Raw genomic sequence first — 18,731 nt, 5'->3', positions numbered from 1 at the left:
TCACGTTACAGTCTTACTAACAGTATATATTGAGTGTAGTTTCTCTACATTCTTGAGAGTAGTTTGTTTTCTGACTTAGGCTTTTGTTGGTTTTCTACTTGCTATTGGAATGAATATGAGATGCTCTGTTGCTGTGTTCTATACTTGCTTTTCTGTAATAATGAGTGATATTTATTCCCTAATTAGTGATGCCATTTGCATAATATACTTATTGGATATTTGTCTATTTTTGGAGAAATAACATATTTCTGTTATTTACTTATTTTTGATTCAGATTAGGTTTTTAATTGAAGTCCTTATTCTATGAATGCCGTTTTTTTTTTTCTCTTAAAAACATCTTTGAGAGCAAGCCAAATGTCACAGCAGGTAAAAACACTATCTGCCAAGTTTTATAATCATCTATGTATTTTAAATTTTGAGATAGGGTTTCTCTCTGTAGCTTTGACTGTTCTGTAACTTGTTCTGTAGACTAGGCTGGCCTCAAACTCATACAGATCCATTTGTCTCTGCCTCCCAAATGCTGGGATTAAAGACATGAGCCACCACTGCCCTGCAAGCTTTATAGTCTTAATTCAATCCTCAGCACCCACATCGTTGAAGGAAAGAATCAACTCCGGCAAATGTCATCTAACCTTCACATGCATGTTGCACATGTGTGCACCCAAATACAATTAGTATATGGAAAAATGTTGTTGGTTGTTTTTATTCTTTGTTCTTTGGCTCTTTTGGGGGGCCCTCAACCCAGCTCCCAAATAAATCACACTGAGGCTTATTCTTTCTTATAAATGCCCAACCTTAGCTTGGCTTGTTTCTAGCCAGCTTTCTTAACTTAAATATCCCATATACCTTTTACCTCTGGGCTTTTATCTTTCTCTATTCTAAATAGATAATAAGATACTTCTTATCTGTGGCTGTCTGTGTAGCTGGGTGGCTGGCCCCTGATGTCTTCCCCATTTGCTTGCTCCCTCTTCTTCTTCCTAGATTTCTCTTCCTATTTATTCTCTCTGCCTAGCAGCCCCACCTACACTTTCTCTGCCCAGCTATTGGCTATTTAGCTCTTTCTTAGACCACTCAGGTATTTTAGACAAAGTAGCACAGCTTCACAGAATTAAATAAATGCCATATAAAAGAATGCAAACAATCTTCGCATCGTTAAACAAATGTTCCACGGCATAAAAAATGTAAAATGTCTTAAACCAATATTCTACAATATAAGAAAACTTTTTTAAAAAAGAAAACATGTACAAGTTGATGTACAAGTTTTTAGTTTAATTTTAATCAAGTCTAATTTATCTGTTTCTTTATTGATAACCATCCTTTGATATCATATCCAAGAAATGCCAAATCCAATGTTTGCTGAAAGTGTTTATCAACTGTAGAAGTTTGCTGATAGTTTTAAAGGTCTTTTTATGTATAAAATTTTATCATCTGAAAATAAAGATACTTCAGTTGTTCTATCTATAGTTTAGGCTTCAAGTACTCTACTGAATAGGTTTGGAGAGAGTGGACATCCTTGTCTTGCTCTTTAGTGGAAATTCTTTGAGTTTAGATTGATGTTGACTGTGGGATTGCTGTCAACTGCCTTTGTTATATGTTGAGGTATACCCCTTGTCCCATACCTTAGCATGAAAGTGAACATTGAGAAGACTTGGTATAAAAGTAAACATCAAGAAGACTGAGATACAGCACATGGGATGGGTGCACAAGGATTTTAACATTGTAATAAAGAATCTGAACTTCAAGCAAACAGTCAACTTTGTCTATGTGGGAGGAAACCTCAGTTCAAAGGAGAAAACTATTTCAGACGTCAAGAAGTGGACAGGGATAGCGAGGGCTGCATTCCAGGCACTAGAAAAGGTTTGGTCAGGAAGAGACATAACAACAATAAAATTACAAGTGTATGAGACACTTGTCTTGAGCTGCCTTCTTTACAACTCTGAAACCTGGACAATGAAATGCTCCTCAGAACAGCGGCTGAATGTGCTCGAGATACCAGGTCTCAGGAGGATTCTAGGTGTTACATGAAAAGATAGGCTGTGCAATGATGACAATAAGAAGCAGCCCCATCTACAGAAGGAAGTATAAACTACAGGGTACAGTAACGGCTCTTGAGATACTTCAGTCATATTATGAGAATAAATGACGGCAGATACCCGAACATAGCACTGCTTGGAGGAGGAGTGCACAGGATAAGGTGATAAGGAAGGTCCAAAAAACACTGGATAGACAGCATAAAGGAAGACTGTGGAGGCTTGGGTATGACAATAACACAAGCATCTAGGACTGCCCAGGATAGGAACAACTGGAGAACCACCATCAACGGGCTGCCCGTGCTTGCTTACTCATAGCTGGGGCATAAGTGATGAAATGATGATGTCCCTTGTATCCCTCAGGGCTTCTTATCAAAAAGGGATGTTGGATTTTGTCAAAGGCCTTTTATGCATCTAATGAGATGATCATGTGAGTTTTGTATTTCTATCTGTTTATGTGGTAGATTATTGATTTATGTATATTGAACTATCATTACATCTTTAAGCTGAAGTCAGGTTGATTGTTGAATAATCTGTTATGTGCTTTTGAATATGATTTGCAAGTATTTTATTGACAGTTTTTACTTTGTTCATAAGAGATATTGGTCTATACTTTTCTATTTTTGTTGTGTCTGTGGTTTTAGTTTCAGAGTAATAGTGACTTCATAAGAAAAGATTACAAAATGTTCCTTGAGTTTCTGTTTTACAGAATTAAAAGAGTATTGATGTTAATTCTCCTTGTATGGTCTTATGGAATTCTGTGTGGAATCCTTCTGGGTCTGGACCTTTTCAAGACTTTTAATTACTGATTCTCTTTCTCTTGGGGTTTCGGGTCTGTTTTAATTGCTTATTTGATCTTGATTTAACTTTAGTAGTCACATGTATCGAGAAATTCATTTCTTATGAGTTTTGGTTACTGGAATACAGATTTTTAAACTTCTTTTGGAGTCTCTGAAATTTCTTGGCATTTATTGTAATGTCTCCATTTTTATCTCTAATTTTATTAATTTGAATATTCTCCATTTCAGTTAATTTGAATAAAGGGTTTTTCAATCTTGTTGATTGTTTTAAAATAACCAACTATTGGTTTCATTGATTGTTTATATTGTTTTGTTGTTATTGTTTCTTTTTAATTAATTTCAGCTCTGTTTTTATTTCTTCCTGTCTATTCTTTTTGTGTATTTTTTTTTTTTAGTTTTCTAAAAATGTTTTGGTTTAAATTTTTTGAGACAGGGTTTCCCTGTTTAAGAGCTCTGGCTGTCCTGGAACTCGCTCTGTAGATCAGGCTGGCCTCAAACTCACACACCCACCTCTGTGTTGGGATTAAAGTTGTATACTACCACCACTGGGTCATTGGTTGTTATAGGTCTATTTAAATTACTGCATTTTTATTTAATTTTTGTAGAGCATATATCTAGAAAGGTGTCAATTTCTTTTATATCTTTCATTTAGTAAAATACATATTTTGAAGTTTCTCTTTATGAATTTTTCAATATCTATTGTAATATTTGTCTTCCCATCTCTGGTTTTATGAATTTGATTAAGTTGGCTAAAGGTTTGTCAATTTTGTTAATCTTTTCTAAGAACCAACTATTCCAATCACTGATTTTTGTTGTTCTTTTTATTTCTTTTTTTGAATTTAATTATTTATTAAGGATTTCTGCCTCCTCCCCACCACCGCCTCCCATTTCCCACCCCCTCTCCCCGATCAAGTCCCCCTCCCTCATCAGCTCGAAGAGCAATCAGGATTCCTTGACCTGTGGGAAGTCCAAGGACTGCCCACCTCCATCCAGGTCTAGTAAGGTGAGCATCCAAACAGCCTAGGCTCCCACAAAGCCAGTACGTGCAGTAGGATCAAAAACCCATTGCCATTGTTCTTGAGTTCTCAGTATTCCTCATTGTCCACTATGTTCAGCAAGTCCAGTTTTATCCCATGCTTTTTCAGACCCAGTCCAGCTGGCCTTGGTGAGTTCCCGATAGAACATCCCCATTGTCTCAGTGTGTGGGTGCACCCCTCATGGCCCTGAGTTCCTTGCTCGTGCTCTCTTTCCTTCTGTTCCTGATTTGGACCTTGAGATTTCTGTCCAGTGTTCCAATGTGGGTCTCTGTCTCTGTCTCCTTTCATCGCCTGATGAAGGTTAATATCCAGGAGGATGACTATATGTTTGTCTTTGGATTCACCTTCTTATTTAGCTTCTCTAGGATCGCGAATTATAGGCTCAATGTCCTTTATTTATGGCTAGAAACCAAATATGAGTGAGTACATCCCATGTTCCTCTTTTTGGGTCTGGCTTACCTCACTCAGGATAGTGTTTTCTATTTCCATCCATTTGCATGCAAAATTCAAGAAAGATACCATCTTACACCTGTCAAAATGGCTAAAATCAAAAACACCAATGATAGCCTTTGCTGGAGAGGTTGTGGAGAAAGGGGTACACTCATTCATTGCTGGTGGGAATGCAAACTTGTGTAACCACTTTGGAAAGCAGTGTGGCGGTTTCTCAGGAAATTCGGGATCAACCTACCCCTGGACCCAGCAATAACACTCTTGGGAATGTACCCAAGAGATACCCTATCATACAACAAAAGTATATGCTTCAACTATGTTCATAGCAGCATTGTTTGTAATAGCCAGAACCTGGAAACAACCAAGATGCCCTTCAATGGAAGAATGAATGAAGAAAGTATGGAATATATACATATTAGAGTATTACTCTGCAGTAAAAAACAAGGACTTCTTGAATTTTGCATACAAATGGATGTTCTTTTTATTTCTATCTTATTATTTTCAGCCTTCTTTGGCTGGATGACCTGTCTCCACTACCTTGTCTTCAACAGCTGATATTCCATATTCTATTTGATCCAATCTACCCGTAAGGCTTTCATCTAATAATTGTGTTTTATTTTTCAAGTTTCTTTTATTTGGATTTTTATTTCAGCTTGGCTTTTCTTCAGAGATGCTTTCTTTATCAAATTTTATTTTCTTGTCTTGAGTTACCTTTATTATCTCAGTCATCTGTGTTTTCAGCCTTCATTCCAACTGGGTTCAGGTTGCAGGATGCCATGAGGTCCCAGGGGGGCCTTGTGGGTGGCTGGTAGGAGGGTTTGGATCTATGTGAGTAATATCTGGGGTTCTGGGTCGCAGGACATCACATGGAATAACCAGAACGGAGTGGCTGACATATGAACAGACTCTTTTGTAGGATATTAACTTTATTCTTTTGCAGTTGTTCTAACCTCCATTTTTTGAAAAGACTGTTGTTACCCATTGAATGGTCTTGTCAACCCTGTTAAAAAATGGTTTGGCCATAAATCCGGACTCTCTGAATATGGCGGACAATGAGGGCTGCTGAGAAGCCAAGGACAATGACACTGGGTTTTGATCCTACTTCATGTTCTGGCTTTGTGAGAGCCTAGCCAGTTTGGATGTTCACCTTCCTAGACCAGGATGGAGGGGGGAGGACTTTGGACTTTCCACAGGGCAGGGAACCCTGACTTCTCTTCAGACTGGAGAGGGAGAGGAGTGGGGGGAAGGGAAGAGGAGTGGGAGGAGGGGGAGGGAAATGGGAGGCTGGGAAGAGGCGGAAATTTTTTCAATAAAAAAGTATAAGAGACCACCCCCCAGTGCGCTCATTGGATGAAGGAGCAGAATGTGCTCCCGCAGCACTTTCCATCTTGGCTTCACACTATTCATATCTTTTAAGGATCACTTGTGAGCTCTGGAACACAATACTGAGGAAGAATCAGTTGTATGTGTAACATATGCCAATGGAAACAAATTTATTGTGATATATATATATATATATATATATATATATATATATATATATATATCCTCCTCCTCTCTCTATATATATATATTGAGTAGGGGAAGGGAGAGAAATATAACAGGACCAAATGTTCTCCAGTTGTATTATGTAATCTGATAAGAAAGAAATGTTATCAACAATTTTACCCAGCTCTTAACTATGAACTGTAATAACGACCAGCCTGACAATATGTACACATTGGAAAAAAAATTGTTTGGCCATATATGGTGTAAACTTGTATTGGTGAGATACACTATTCTAATCCGCTGGTTTTCTTGTTTGTGCCAGCACCATTCATTTTTGTTTACTGTCATCTATCCTCTTTTTTTTAAAGATATAAAATGAAATTATTTAATTTTTTTTTCTTTTTTCATATATTGTATTCTTACCATAGTTTCCCCTCTCCCCTTTCCTCCCAGTCTTTCCTTTGCCACATTTTCTCTTCCCCCAGATCCACTCCTTCTCTTTTCCCTCCAGAAAAGGGCAGGCTTCCCAGGGGTATCAACCAAACATGGCATGTCAAGTTATAGTAAGGCTGGACATGGAAACCCAGTAGGAGGTTGTTGGAGGAGCTGCGGGCTGCGTTCCTGCCACCCAGCTCCCAGCCACCGGCCAGCTTTACCTGAAATAACAACACACAAATTGTATTCTTTTAAACACTGCCTGGCCCATTAGTTTCAGCCTCTTAACCCATTTCTATTGATCTATGTAGCACCACGAGGAGTGCTTACCAGGAAAGATTCAGCATGTCGGACCTGGTGGCTGGCTGCATCGCGTCTGCCCAGGAAAGGGGAGCATGGCATCTGTCTGAGGCATCTTATCTCACTTCCTCTTCCTCCCAGCATTCTGTTCTGTTTACTCCACCCACCTATGTTCTAACCTATGAGGGCCAAGCAGTTTATTTTTTAACCAATGACCTTCCTCCATAAGGAGGTAAAATGTCCTAAAGGCATGCAAAAGAGTCAGAGATAGCCCCTGTTCCCACTGTTAGGAGTCCTGCAGGAACACCAAGCTACACAACCGTAGCATATGCAGAGAGGACCTAACTCAGACTCATATAGGCTCTCTGATTGTTGGTTGAGTCTCTGTGAGCCCCTGTGAGTCCTGGTTAGCTGATTCTGTGAGTCATTTTCTTGTGGTATCACTCTGGCTCCTACAATTTACAATACTATACTATAAAGATACAGTATTATGAGGAATCATTCCATTGACTTTCCTCCCTCCACCCCCACATTGTGTTTGGTTCTATCCTAGGTCTTTAGGCTATTGAAATGCTGGTTCCTGGCCCACCAGGCAGTGTCTGGCATGGACTCCCTCTTGTGGCATGGGTCTCAATTTGCACCAGTCACTGGTTGGCTGCTCCTACAAGTTCTGTACCACCTTTACCTCAGCATATCTTGCATGCCGGGCTAATTGTAGGTTGAAGGTTTTGTGGCTGGAGTGGTGTCCCAATCCATCCACTGGAAGCCTTGCCTCATTAAAAAAAGATGGTTGGCTCATGTTTCATTTACCCTTTGCTAGGAGGCTTCTCTAGAGGTCACCCTCATGGATTTTTGGGAGTTTCCATTGGGCTAAGTTTCTACCTCACCTCCAAGATTCACTCCAATTCCAGTCCTTTCTCCAAGTACACTCTCTCTCCACTCTACCACCTAATCCATCCTGTTTCCATCCCTACCTTCCCCCAGTCTATCCATGAAATCTATTCAATTTTCCCTTCTCAGGGAGATCCATGCATCTCCCCTTGGGCTTTCCTTGTTATTTAGCCTCTCTGGGTCTGGGAATTGTAGCATGATTATCCTTTACAGCTAATAGCCACTTATGTTATTATACATAATATGTTTGCCTTTTTGGATCTGGGTTACCTCACTCATTATGATTTTTTTTTCTGTTTGAATCCATTTGCCTGCAAATTTCATGATTCTTTTTAAAGCTGAGAGATATTCCATCATGTAAACGTGCCATATTTTCTTCATTCATTCTTCAGTTGAGAGACATCTAGATTGTTTCCAGTCTCTAGCTATCACAAATAGAGCTGCTATAAACATAGCTGAGCAAGTGTCCTTGTGGCATGATGAAGTGTCCTTTGGGTGTATGCCCAGGTAATGGTATAGTTGGGTCATGAGGTAGATCGATTAACAATTTTCTGAGAAATCACTATATTGATTTCCAAAGTGACTGTACAAATTTGCGCTCTCACCAGCAATGAAGGAGTGTTTGCTTTACTCCACATCCCTGCCATTATCTGTCGTCACTTGTGTTTTTGAACGTAGCCATTCTGACAGGTATAAGATAGAATCTCAGAGTAGCTAACTGGGGACCAGCCTCCAGTCAGCACTAGGGCATTCAAAAAACTCCACGAATGTGGCGAGGGATAGACATTTCTATCTGAGGGGTAAAGAAGGAATCACATGCTTTTTATAGTAACTTTCTCTTTTACTTCATCTTGAAAAAAAAATTCCTCTCTGAAAATCTCTCTTGCTCCTCTGCATAGCTCTACAGAGCTCCCTAATTAGCTCTGCACATGCTCCTTGTTCTCTATAGCAGTTTCTCCTCTCACAGCAAAGCTCTGGACAATCATTCCTTACATTTTCAGGACCCTACCAATTCTTATAACACAAGATGAGTCACACAGTTTTTCTCAGGCTAGGGAGGTCACATTGACTGAGCAGTGAGTAATGCTTGCCTGTGCATGTAGCTCTTTCCCAGGCAGAAAACAGTTAGTTGGCTGAACCTTAAGATTGAGTTCATGCAGAAAGTCTATTGTGAGAAAGTTAAGTCTACTAAAGTTGCTTCAAGCTCTGACCTTGAATCAGCAATAAACACCTGGGGAAATGACCTTCTGTATTTGTCTCTAAGAGCAACCAGATATCCACCTCCAGGGGTAGCCAGTTTGCTTTGAATTTGTTCTGAAGTTTAAATTTTGATGTCTTTGTGACTATACTGTTACCTTCCTATGTCAGTCTGAATAATGAAAATTATCTTAGTATTTCGATTCATCAAAATTATACATATTAAGCAGAAATCATCTTCCTGACCACCTGTGTACCCAATAGATGGAATATATACATGAGATAAACACACAAGCAGTGAGAAAACACCCATAGCTGTTATTAGGGAACGAATGTAGTGGCACATGAGAAAATTTAGAGAGAAGCAATCGGTCATTTACAGTCAGTAACTCTGTGGCTTTTCCAAGTGGGGCTCCCCATCAGAGAGTCATTCGTCTATTGGGTACATCTGCTGAACAGTAGTTGTCACCTGTTGTATACTCTCATGGCAGCTCTCAGCATCTCAGAATCATTTTGATTTGCATTTCCCTGATGGTTAAGGATACTGAATATTTCTTTAAGTGCTTCTTGGCCATTTGAGATTCCTCTGTTGAAAATTCTCTACTTAAATCTGTACCCCATTTTTTAATTGAATTATTTGGTTTGTTGATAATCCAGTTTCGTGAGGATATATATATATATACATATATATATGTGTGTATATATATATATATATATATATATATATATATATATATATTGGATATTAGCCTTCTGTCAGATATGGGATTGGTAAAAATTTTCCTATTTTGTCCTGTTGATAGTTTCCTTTGCTGTATAAAAACTTTTAAATTTCATGAGGTCCTGTTTATTAATTGTCCATCTTAGTGCCTACACTCTTGGTAGTCTGTTCAGGAAACTGCCTGCAGTGTCAATGCATTCAAGTCTATTCTCCATTTTCTCTTCTATCAAGTTCAGTGTATCTAGTTTTATGGTCAGGTCTTTGATTCACTTAGACTTGAGTTTTGTGCAGGGTGATAGATACAGTTGTATTTGCATTCTACATGGTAACATCCAGTTAAACCAATACCATTGTTGAAGATGCTTTCTTTTTTCCATTGCATATTTCGGACTTCTTTATCAAAATTAGGTATATGTGGTGGATTTATGTCTGGGTCTTCAATTCAATTCCATTGATCAACATGTCCGTTTTTATGCCAATACAATGCATTTTTTTATTCCTATAGCTCTGTAGTACAGCTTGAAATTGGGAATGGTGATACCTTCAGAAGTTCTTTTACTGTACAAGATTGGTTTGGCTATCTTGGTTTTTTTTTCTATGAAGTTGAGTATTGTTATTCAAGGTCTGTAAAGAACCTTCTACTCTTGTTTAAGATATTTTTGTGTGGAACCGAATAAAAGACCCAGATATCAATCCACACATCTTTGGACACCTGATTTTTGACAAAGAAGCAAAAAAATATCAAATGGAAAAAAGAAAGTATATTTAACAAGTGGTGCTGGCATAACTGGATATCAACATGTAGAAGAATGAAAATAGACCCATATATATATCACCATGCACAAATCTCAAGTCCAAATCCAAGACTTCAAAATAAAGCCAACCACACTGAACCTTATAGAAGAGAAAGTGGGAAATACACTTGAACATATTGGCACAGGAGACCACTTCCTAAATATAACCCCAGCAGCACAGACACTGAAAGAAACAATTAATAAATGGGACCTCCTGAAACTGAAAAGTTTCTGTAAATCAAAGGACATGGTCAACAAGACAAAACAACAGCCTACAGAATGGGAAAAGATCTTCACTAACCCCACATCAGACAGAGGTCTGATCTCCAAAATATACAAAGAACTCAAGAAATTGATCACCAAAAGAACACATAATCCAATAAAAAAAATGGAGTACAGACCTAAACAGAGAACTCTCAACAGAGGAATCTAAAATGGCTGAAAGACACTTAAGGAAATGTTCAACATCCTTAGTTATCAGAGAAATGCAAATCAAAACAACTCTAAAATTCCATTGTATACCTGTAAGAATGGCCAAAATCAAAAACACTGATGATAACTTATGCTGGAGAGGTTGTGGGGGAAAGGGAACACTTCTGCATTGCTGGTGGGAATGCATGCTGGTACAGCCCCTTTGGATGTCAGTGTGGCGATTTCTCAGAAAATTAGGAAACAACCTTCTTCAAGACCCAGTAATACCACTTTTGGGTATATATCCAAAGGATGCTCAATTGTGCCATAAGGACTATGTTCATACCAGCTTTGTTTGTCATAGCCAGAACCTGGAAACAACCTAAATGCCCCTTGACTGAAGAATGGATAAGAAAAATGTGGTATATTTACACAACGGAGCACTACACAGCAGAAAAAAAAAAAACACGACATCTTGAATTTTGCAGGCAAATGGATGGAGCTAGAAAACATCATTTTGAGTGAGGTAACCCCAGCACAGAAAGAGAATTATTACATGTACTCACTCATAGGTGGTTTTTAAACATAAAGCAAAGAAAACCAGCCTACAAACCACAATCCCATAGAACCTAGACAACAATGAGGACACTAAGAGAGACTCACATAGATCTAATCTACATGGGAAGGAGAAACAGATCTCCTGAGTAAATTGGGAGCATGGGGACCTTGGGGGAGGGTTGAAGTGGGGAGGGGAGAGGCAGGGAGGGGAACAGAGAAAAATGTAAAGCTCAATAAAAATCAATTTAAAAACCATACAACAACAGCAATAATTCCTATAATAATAAATAAAAATCATGCCATATCTTAAAAAAGATATTTTTGCATATTGATACAAATTTAAGGTTATTTTTGTTAGAACATTCTGTACATATGTTTCTACTCTTGTTTAAGGTATTGTACCTATGCAGCTCATTTAACAACGTAATATAAATTTCTCATCCTTGAAAGTTGTTACTACAAACTGTCTAGGATAATAAATAAATACAGGTTGGTAGTTAGTCACCTATTACAATCAAAGTTATAATCAAGTTAGGCATGTTTTCAAGGTCTAACATAGATATATATTTTAGGTAGATGGGTGGTCTTCAGATACTTCAGAGATCTACAGAATATGGCATTTAAGATGTTTTAATACTATAAGGCTTTATATGACAATGAGACATGTCTGCTCATGGCAGCACTGATCTACTTCAGTGAAGATGATGTGCATCAAAGAAACTTTATATGGACTTTGTTTTGTTTGTGACAAAAGTTAGTCACTGGGCAAGAAACTGCCCTTCCCATGACTGCTAACTTTGTGCTGTCCAAATTGGACAAGAAGGACACAAAAGAAAGCTACTGTCAAGCCTCGCCAAGATATGGTGGAGAAGTTCTTCAAAATTCCTGCTTCACAGAAAAGTCTGTCATATATCCTAGGCTTGTAGGACAAAGATGGATGCCCCAATGTTACAGAAGAACCTTGGTTGATTGTCCATGCAGCCAACTGTTTCTGTCATTTCTATAGTTTTGGAAGTTGTTTGCTCTGCTCTCCTGTTTACTCAGGTAATAGATCCTTCTTGGGTCTCTGATGGGGTTGAAGACTAGATAGTTATAGTTACAGTTTTCAAGAAGAAACTCAAAACAGAAGTGTAAGTATTTAAGGTTGAGAGATATAAAAGGATAGTTTGGGGTTGGCAATACAAGTTAGGATAGAAAGTAAATTGGGTATAAAACTTTCAACTCATCGAGTTAGGATGAGTAATAGAATATTTTCTCTGAATTTGTCAAATATAAATGGATTGGACATTGTGAATATAATTCTTTCCTGGTAATTGTTCTTATTGTATATAGTTTTAGTATTTTAAAGTTAAAACCTTCCATTTTTATTTAGACAAAAGGGGGAAATGTTGTGTTATATTTTGATTGCATTTTGACAATAAAGCTTGCTTTGAATTAGAGGGTTGCCCTCTGGTGGTAGCATATTGCCCTGGCTGTTGTTGATTGTGTTCTTATACTGGTGTTTAGGCATCTGGGTTTAGGGTAGTTATAGGCTAGGTGCTTATGTCTGAGTTTGACTTTGTTGGATGGGTATTTTGTTTCCTGGTTTCTGTTTCCTCTCTGGTTTTCTTGCCAGAGTAGCCAGTGATTGATTAGGGTCTCTGCTCAAGCTAGGGACTGGATATCTGGCAGCTGGAGTGGGCTCTGGTCTAGTCAAGGGTCCTTTTTGGTTCTGGGTGCCAGTGTAGCCTATGGGGATCTGGGTGCTGGTGTGGCCTCTGGTGGAGCAGAGGTCTTCTGCCCAAGGTGTGACTCATGTATCCTCTTTTAATGTTAGAAATGTTATTTTCCCTTGACGCACACTCAGGTCTATCCTGCTTTCAGGATAGAGTCTTTGGGGAGTTTGCTCTGTTGTCATCTCTGCCTTCTGGCCTTGCTGCTGCACCACTCCTTTGCCCATCCATCCACTGCTTTCCTGACATTGCTGCTGCTGCTGAGGGCCAGGCCTCTGGGTGCTGTGGCACTGTTATCTTACATGAGTTTTAGGTCCTTTGGTGTTCTTTCATTATATCCTCCCTTTCCCCTCTGACATGATGCTGAGGACCAAATTCAGGGCCTTGTTTCTGCTAAGCCTATGGGTTACCACCAAGATTATATTGCCAGTTCTTGTTCCTCCTCTTTAATTAGATAGCATTGTTATTGAATATTTTGTTTTTATTTGCTTTTGTTTTATTCCTGGTTAGGGTTTTGTTTATTTTGTGGTAATAGGGATCAAATTCAAAGCCTTGAGCATTCCAGGGAAATTATTTACTAGTAAGCTATACTCCAACCCTTTTACTAAAAATCTGTTTCTTCTGTTTTAAGTTTTCTTTCTGTCCCCATGTAACCTTTCTGTGGTTTGATCTAACTTCTGTTGAAGGCATGAGGAACTGTCAAAAACCCATCATTCCCCAAACTAGAGCCTATGACACCTGCTGCTGTTTCCTCATCCTGAGTACCAAGAAGGATCTGTATATCCTTAAAGTAAATTACTAAGTTCTTTTTCTGGTTCTCTTAACTATCAGTTATCCTTTAGAGATTTTACCCATTATTGTAGTTACAGCCATCAGCTTCAGACAGCTGACTATCAAGTTTGCATTTGGAACATTAATTTGTCACCCTTTGGATTTCTGTTGGGTGAGTGATTATTGCATTAGATCAAATATTTAGCTAGGAACCATAACGGGGTTAGTTATTACAAATAACTTTCATCCTGTTCAGAGAAGTACCCCTCACTTGAGTGTTACTTCATTTTACTTATGTTTGACACACATAGGAGAGGATGCCCGGAGAGTATTAATTGTAATGTCTTACAGGATAAGTAGCATTTTACTAGAAGAAGAAATTATGGATGCCATTTTATTTAGAGAAATGCTTAAAATGATAAATGGCAGGAAATGTCTCTGGAAAATAGCCTTCAATACCAATTAAAATATTAGAATGACATACAATAATGGCTGATAGCATGGAATAGTTATCTCTGAATGGCTTGAGGCTTTCATAGAAAATATATATTTTATATAATATATATTAATATATATAATATATATATAATGTGGCAATACATAGACTAATAGAAATGGGTTAATTTAAGATGTAAGAGCTAGAAATGTGCCTGTGCCATTGGCCGAACAATGTTGTAATTAATATAGTTTCTGTGTGATGATTCAGATCTGGATGGCTGGGAAACGAAGCTTTAGTCTCCACTTACAAATCGTGCCCAACATGGGGCCCAAACCTTTGACCCTGAGATTAAGAGTTTATGTGGGAGGTCCTTCTGTCTATGTGTTGTTTTTATTGGTTAATGAATAAAGAAACTACCTTGGCCTGTTGATAGGACAGAACCTAGGTAGGCGGGGAAAACTGGACTGAATACTGGAAGAAGGAAGGTGGAGGGGAGAAGCCATTTATCTGCTTCCTGAGACAGATGCTGGAACTTTATCTGATAAGCTACAGCCACGCGACAATACACAGATTAATAGAAATGGGTTAAATTAATATAAGAGTTAGCCAATAAGAACCTAAAGCTAATAGGCCAAGCAGTGATTTAATTTGTTGTGGGAGCTGTGGGCTGTGTTCCGCCACCCAGCTCCCGCCACTGGCTAGCTTTACCCGAAATAACAACACGGAAACTATATTCTTTAAACACTGCTTGGCCCATTATATCTAGCCTCTTCTTGGCTAACTCTTGCACCTGGACTAGCCCATTTCTAATAATGTGTGTAGCACCCCAAGGTGCACTTACCGGGAAGATTCTAGCCTACATCCATCCTGGGTCAGAGCTTCATTGCGTCTGCCCTAGAGAGAGCTGCATGGCGTCTGAGCTCACTTCCTCTTCCTCCCAGCATTCTGTTCTGTTTACTCCGCCTATCTAAATTTTAACCTATCAGGACCAAGGCAGTTTCTTTATTTAACCAATGACCTTCCTCCATCATTAATTAATACAGTTTCTGTGTGATTATTTTGGGTCTAAGCTAGCTAGGCGGCCAGGAACCAACAAACAGCCCCCTCCTCCAACAAAGTCTCACACTTTTTTCAGTGATGGAGAATGACTATACACCATGAACAGTACCCTGCCCATTCCTATGACTAGTTCTTGCTCTATTCCTTGGCCTTTGAATACTAACAGAAATCTCTGTATCGCTCCTTTTAACAACTATGGACAGCACCTCTCTGTTTACGACCTAAGGGACATTTTGGTCCATTTCAAAAACTATATAACTCGGCCATTAATGATTGACTTATTTATTTTATTATAACAAACGTGCTCCTATTTTAAAACCAAAGCATCAAATTGTTTCAATGGTATAGAATTAAACTAAATATCCATAATATCTTTACTGGGTGCGGTAGACAACAGCTCTAATCCCAGCATTTGGGAGGCAGAAACAGACAGATACCTAAATTCGAGGCCAGCCGGTCTACCTAGTGAGTTTCAGGACAGTCAGGGCTATGTGGAGAGGCCCTGTCTCTAAAAACCAAAACAATAACAAAAATAAGATGTTCAAAGGCTTTTTCCATATGTAAACTGAGTTGGCATTAAATGAACCTAAAACATTGTTTTACTATTTCCTTTAAAGAGTTTTTTTCTTTACTTTTGAGACTCCAAATTCCCTCTCAACAAGGACCTCTCCCATGAAGAATGGGACAGGTACATGCCATGGTAGAAGCCAGGGACTTGTAGGGTTAGTTTTCTCTTTCTACTATGTAGGTCTTAGTTATTGAATTCCCTTAGGCCCTTTCATTAGCCCCTGTGTTATCTTCAAGGTAATCAAATTGAAGTTTTGAAACAAACATCTTGTCTATTGTTGACAAATTTACTTTCTGTGGTGTAAAAGATCAGTTTCATGATATTCTGGTACTTCTTGGTATTTACAAAGAGAAGGATTATATTGTTTCAAGAGGGTCCAACAGATAGGATTTTTCTTAAATTTTTTTTAATGTTTGCTATACTGTATTAAGTTGATTACCATTAGGTGTGGTCAAAACAGTATTAGTGTATACAAGAAGACCTGAGAAATCCAAATCCTAGTTAGAAATATCACATACACACAAATTTTAGTGTCCCTTCACTTGTGGATTTTATAATTCTTTTAGACATAAAATATTACAAATTTAATTTGTATAGACTAAGTCAGTAATGTTATACTTAGTAGCTGTTCAAATATAGAATTTTATATTAATGAGGTGTTCTTTTTCTAAACAGGAGAAAGCACCCACCACCTTCCACCTGTGAAAGCCCCTCTTCAAACAAAGAAGAAAATAATGAAACATTGTTTTCTTTGTGGAAAGAAAACAGGACTGGCCACCAGCTTCGAATGCAGGCACGTGTCCCTGGAGAAACTCAGAGGCTTTCTTTGTAGGGACTCAGCATGGGGATTATGTAGAATAAAACAATGTTTATATGACCACTTACGATATCAAGATGATGTTCTAGTAGCAACCTCAGATGAATTCATAATTGGCGAGAGAGAGAGAGAGAGAGAGAGAGAGAGAGAGAGAGAGAGAGCGAGCTCATCAGTTTCCAAAAGGCATAAGTAGAGATTACACTGTCATTGAACCAGGACATTTAAGCCAATTGGTTTGTTTGAATGTGGTTTGGAAGAGCCCTTCCTTCTAGATTCTATTTTAAGTTCAACCAAGTTTAACCAAAATTGACATTTACTATATATTTTAACATTTTGTACAGTTATTTCAAAACATATGATATATATATACTTAAAATGGTTATTTTTTTCATAAATATGTCTTTATTATTTATCAGCAATGATTGATATCTGCTGTTAGTGTGAGGATAAACATTGAAAAGAATTTTGGCCTTTTAGAGTGTATTCTGCTCATATAAAAATAAATTATTTTTTTGTTTTACACTCTCTCATGTCATTGCTTTTTGTTAGTTTGCAGATTTTGTTTATTTTATAAGGCAGAGTCTCATCATGTAAACATGGCTGCCCTAGACCTTGCTATGTCCACCAGGCTGCTCTTGAATTCACAAAGATCTGATTGCCTCGCCCTCATCCTCCTGCTTAGATTAAAAGCATATAGCACCATGCCCAGCCATAAACAGCTAATTTTTATATAGCCTAATTTTCTCATGAAACTTCATTTCTTAGAATTCAAATTTACTAAGTGTAGGAGATATGATGGACATGTTACCAGCTTTTCAGTTTTTCTTTTACTTCAAAAAGATATATACCTGTCATTCGTAAACAGTTACCGTGTTCTTTTGGGGGCTTTATACTTATGAGTGGAACTGTCAGTGCTGACATTTCTGAGGAGACCCCAGGCTTTTGTTGTACTATCTGAAGTCACTCTCCTCCCTCCTAAGGAGATGAGCCCTCTATGGAAGCCTGCCTATTCACATGAACTTTGTTTGTGCTCTAGATGTGGAAACAACTTCTGTGCATCTCATCGCTATGCAGAAACTCACGGCTGTACCTATGACTACAAGAGCGCAGGGAGGAGATACCTGCAGGAGGCGAACCCTGTGGTTAATGCACCAAAACTTCCCAAAATCTAACTCTCCTCTGCGCTTTCCTGCTCTGCCTGAGGAATCCTATTATATTGACAGAAGAAATATTGTTTAGACTGCATTATTTTTGTTCGACTCCAAAAGATTTGCCAAATAACAAGAGCACACGGTGCTCACTGTTGGAGAATGAAAATGCCTATTGTATTGATGTCTTTTTTCTTTGGTGAATCAAAAGTTTTAAAAGTAGTTTTAAAAACTTTACACTATAGTGATTTAGTTTTGTTATTGCATGTCTGTGTTAAATATTTTATATTTGAGATTGGAATTATTTATTAGACAAATCTTCAAAAGACACACTTTAAGGAGTTACCATTGGCTGTGTACCCAGGCTTCCATGTTGTACAGAAATGAGTTCTGTAATGGCTCTGTTCAAACTGAGCATGTTTTGTCCTTTTTTTCTTTCTTTTCTTGTGGGGATGGGGTAGATGGGAGTTTTTCTTTTTATAAACCCCAAGTGTGAAAGTTTATGCAGTTTACTAGCAAGTTCTTTTTTAAAGAACAGTTGTTTTTCCAGTGTGATTTTTAACACATATATTTCTTCCAAATTCAGATACGCATTCATATATGTATCCATTCTGTAGAACACATCATGTTAATATAGTATACATTTCTTAAAATACTACCTTTTAAATGGTAGTTTTAAAATAACAGTGTATTTCTTGTTGCCATTGAAAACAGAATCCAACTTTTTACTTTTCAAAAATGGCTATATATATATATTTTTTTAAAAGTCTCACAAACTTGGTTTATTTTTCTTACATATTGAGTGCTTTACAAGGGAAAATAATATTCCAATAAATATTCATCTTCAAAATGACTTTATTTGATTATTTGCAGTACATTTTCTTTTAGAAAATACTTAGGTAAATCAGTGATTTTGTATACTTGGGGAAAATGACAGCCAGTATGAAAGGATTATTTTCAGGTCTCAGGATCATGTTCCTTAGGTGTCATCTGTTTTCCATTCAGGACTTTGGAAGGCCACTGAAGTTGATGCCTCTGATCTCCTATAAGGATTCCAGGAGGTCGTTTTGGTGCTTCATAGACCACTTACTCCAGTGAGGCTTGC

At 38.0% G+C, this 18,731-nt stretch overlaps 1 protein-coding gene across 7 annotated transcripts in view; it reads left to right on the top strand.

Annotated features, from left to right (window-relative positions):
* The window catches only part of Zfand4 (zinc finger AN1-type containing 4), a 78,032-nt gene extending 59,525 nt beyond the window's left edge, over positions 1-18,507 (top strand). For 2 of the 7 annotated variants that reach the window (XR_012911596.1, XM_075983054.1), the window contains 2 exons: positions 16,337-16,454; positions 17,515-18,507. Coding sequence is in view for 5 of the 7 variants with exons in the window: in XM_075983054.1 (XP_075839169.1) it covers positions 16,337-16,454; positions 17,515-17,650 (254 nt within the window). In the remaining 2 variants the exon portion in view is untranslated. Of the gene's footprint in view, positions 1-16,336; positions 16,455-17,514 lie in introns of those variants that run through there. The other 5 variants (XM_075983056.1, XM_075983058.1, XM_075983053.1 and 2 more) reach the window with 4 other exon arrangements.
* The last annotated feature ends 224 nt before the right edge of the window (positions 18,508-18,731 follow it).

This window comes from Microtus pennsylvanicus, chromosome 8 (genome assembly GCF_037038515.1).
Source record: "Microtus pennsylvanicus isolate mMicPen1 chromosome 8, mMicPen1.hap1, whole genome shotgun sequence".
NCBI classification, from domain to species: domain Eukaryota; kingdom Metazoa; phylum Chordata; class Mammalia; order Rodentia; family Cricetidae; genus Microtus; species Microtus pennsylvanicus.
The sequence above is the reverse complement of the archived record's forward strand: the minus strand, read 5'-3'. Positions and strand labels throughout refer to the sequence as shown.